Consider the following 3,323-nt stretch of genomic DNA (forward strand, 5'->3'; position numbering starts at 1 on the left):
GCAAAGAACATGTTAATATTGAACTTATATGATGGATCTTTTACATTTCTCACCACCAAACAGAAGCACCTCACCTTTGGTTCTTTAAATTCAAGGTCCTCTCCATACTGGATGGTGAAGTCTATGTGCTGCAGGACTATGTTGATACTTTCCTCATCAGAGCGATCAAAAGGCAGAAATCGAACCATCCCGTAGTCATCAATCTGGAGAAGGGATTCAGAGCAGGTTAGGGGGGAAAAACCAGGAAGATAATTCCCACTCACAACAGCCCAAACCACCTCTTTAGAGCAAACTCAGGTCTTGCTTGTCTGGTCTCCTGACATCCCAGACCAGCACCAGCTCCCCCCTTGCAATGCCTGGCTGGCAGGCTGAAGTCCTGACTAGTAGATAAAGCTGGTGCCCAAAATGGCCAATAGAACAGAATTCACAGAAAGTGCATCAAGAATCTTAAACTAATCTGAAAAAGATATACATTTTAAAAAACTGAGTTAAAATGGGCAAAAAGTAAAATGAGAATCTTTTAGATCCTGGCTTTGTCAATAAGCTTGGTTGGTAAATCGAAGGCTTTGGGATGAAGGGGTTGGGATTATCACAGTCCCTACAGTGCCTACAACAGTAATGAAACCAGCAACCACAGCATGGCTTGTCAATACTAGATGCTCTGCTCTGCTGAGACCCCACCTGGAGTGCTGTGTCCAGCTCTGGAGCCCTCAGCACAGGAGAGACAAGGAGCTGTTGGAGAGGGTTCAGAGAAGGGCCACAAGGGCTGGAGCAGCTCTGCTCTGGAGACAGGCTGAGGGAGTTGGGGCTGTTCAGCCTGGAGAAGAGAAGGCTCTGGGGAGACCTTAGAGCAGCTTCCAGTGCCTGAAGGGGCTCCAGGAAAGCTGGGGAGGGGCTTTTCACCTGAGAGGGCAGTGATAGAACACGGGGGAATGGTTTTAAACTGAAAGAGGAGAGATTTAGATTAGACATCAGGAAGAAATGCTTCACCATGAGGGTAGGAAGAAACTGGCATAAGTTGCCCAGGGAGGTTTTGGCTGCCCCTCCCTGGAGGTGTTGAAGGGCAGGTTGGATGGGGCTTGTGCAGCCTGGTCTGGTGGGAGGTGTCCCTGCTCATGACAGGGGGGTTGGAACCTGATGATCTTTAAGGTCCCTTCCAACAGTCACCATTCTATGATTCTATGATTGAATTTAAAGTACCAGCTAAGAAAGCAATACACCTACCAATCCACATATCGACTTAGTCAGCTTCTGAAACCTTTTGCTTTTCAGTATATTTGTTGAATCTTCAATCATGGAATACATGTCTGGATCCAAGTATCTGGGAGAAACAAACTCACTGTTAACATGAAAAGAATCCTTGGCCAGGGAGATAATGAGACTCTGTGCTTTTATGTAGCTACAAAACCATCACTGTGTAACCTGAACAAACTAACTTAGTATCAGGAGAACTTAAAACATTTTTAAATTATGATGACAATTGCTAGTAGAAATAACTGAAGCATTTTTGCTAATATGCTTGTGTGCTCAACACAAGTTTTGAGGAAAACCACAGGGGAAAAACTTGAATTTTGTCATTTTAGCACAAATGTAGAAGTAACACATGAATAATTCAGGATGTTCAGCATCAAAAGCCTGATCAGCTCTGGTGGGAACATCAGACTGAATTCTGAGTGAAGTTTACCTCAAGATATTACACTACATAAAGTCATCTTTTGGAACTTACTTTTCTATTTCCTTCTTGGCTTTCTTGCTCAGCAAATCCATTTTGGTCATGATGTTAATCTGTGGGATCTCTAAAGATATCATTGCACTGAGGGCTGCCAGAATTCCAGAGATAAACTTTAGGAATATAAACAATGATGTGGTTAAGTACAGAAACCCACAATACAAACATGCAGGACACTCCAGCACAGACCACATCTAGGGAACATGTGGCCATCAGGCTGGGTGGGAAGTCCTTATCTCTGTTGGGAAAGGGAGGAGTGGAGCCTCCCATCTGCCATCTTATTTCCAGAGCCTTAAATCTGGATCTGCCACTGCAAAGGCCATCACAAAACTCAAAGCCCATCTCAAGATTCTGACTGCTAGATAGGGAGAGCAGCCTGTGCCCTCTCCAGATCTGAGGAAGCTCTTGGGGAATCAAAGAGGAATTTAGGTGGGAAGGGATGTTTTGAGGTGACCTGTTCCATGCCAGGGCTGAAAGCAAAGCCAGATTCCCAGTCAGACCAGGCTGCTCGGGGGTTTTACACGACACAATCTCCCTGTGCCAGTCTGACCACTCCTGCAGTGCAGCTTTTCTTTACATCCAACTGGAATTTTCTCTGCTGCAGCCTGTGTCTGCAGCAGCTGGAGGCAGCCACCTGAACTCCCCCAGCTCCACATTCCTTCCCCTGGGCTAAACTAACCCAGCTCCCCACACTGCTCAGTTCCCTGTTCTTTAGCCAGATCAACCCCAACACATTTCACACGGATACCTTAAAAGATTCCACCATAAACTGAGAATCCACGAGAAAAACTCCACAGACGCGGAACTCCCACTGCTGGAGCTGCTCCACCAGCTGCTTCATCACAGGCAGGTGTGTGTACAGCTCGATCTGACCTGGGACACATGGAATTAGTGAGGCTGCAGCTCAGGGGAACAGTTCACAGGGATCAACTGCACGGGAGTGGATGTTGCACTACACAGGAATCAAAGCAAAGGCAACGTCCTGTCTTTTCAGACAGCTCTGTGCTTGGGTGAGCTTATACTGGGGGAGTGCAAAGAAATAAAAGGGTTTTTTTTCCCCTCCTTTGACCCCCAAATTAATGTTAATTAGCAGCTGGCACAGCATCTCCACACCATATGATGGTATCCAACATGAGTGCAGTCACCTCGGTCACCCAGGGATGAAGGTGAAACACCCGGGGGTGGCTCTGACAACTCAGCGCTGCAACAACATCACGGCCAGCTGAGAGAAGGGCTGTACCCGTGACACAGCTGACAGAGACCGCTCCAAACCACCCACACCTGCCTACCCGGGCAATCGAACAGCACGTAGTCATCCTCCACGTGCCCCAGGCTCTCCTCCAGCCAGCTGAAGTTGTTGGCCAGGTACTCCATGCAGAACACCAGCCCGCCGTTGGGGCCGAACCTCAGCGACTCGTCTTCCATCACATCGTCCACTTCGATCAGCTCGCGGATGTCTGGAACGACAGACACCGGCCGGTTCCCGTCCCGCTGCCCCCGGAGGTGCCCGCGGGGCCGCCCCGGGAGCCGCCGCCGCTCACCTGCCATCACGGGGTAGCTGAACAGCTCGGCCGCCCGGGCCCCGTTCACCCAC

At 48.8% G+C, this 3,323-nt stretch overlaps 1 protein-coding gene across 1 annotated transcript; it reads right to left on the reverse strand.

Annotated features, from left to right (window-relative positions):
* Positions 1 to 9: 9 nt before the first annotated feature.
* GPN3 (GPN-loop GTPase 3) lies at positions 10 to 3,314 on the reverse strand (the record flags this gene model as incomplete). Its single annotated transcript, XM_010002540.1, has 6 exons — positions 3,271 to 3,314; positions 3,019 to 3,186; positions 2,478 to 2,602; positions 1,727 to 1,842; positions 1,225 to 1,321; positions 10 to 203 (listed from the first exon to the last, which is right to left on the reverse strand). Coding segments are annotated over exons 1-6 (707 nt in total), but the record flags the coding sequence as incomplete, so codon positions are not given.
* Positions 3,315 to 3,323: the final 9 nt, after the last annotated feature.

The sequence above is a fragment of the Chaetura pelagica genome, unplaced genomic scaffold (genome assembly GCF_000747805.2).
Source record: "Chaetura pelagica isolate M959 unplaced genomic scaffold, ChaPel_1.0 scaffold618, whole genome shotgun sequence".
NCBI lineage: Eukaryota > Metazoa > Chordata > Aves > Apodiformes > Apodidae > Chaetura > Chaetura pelagica.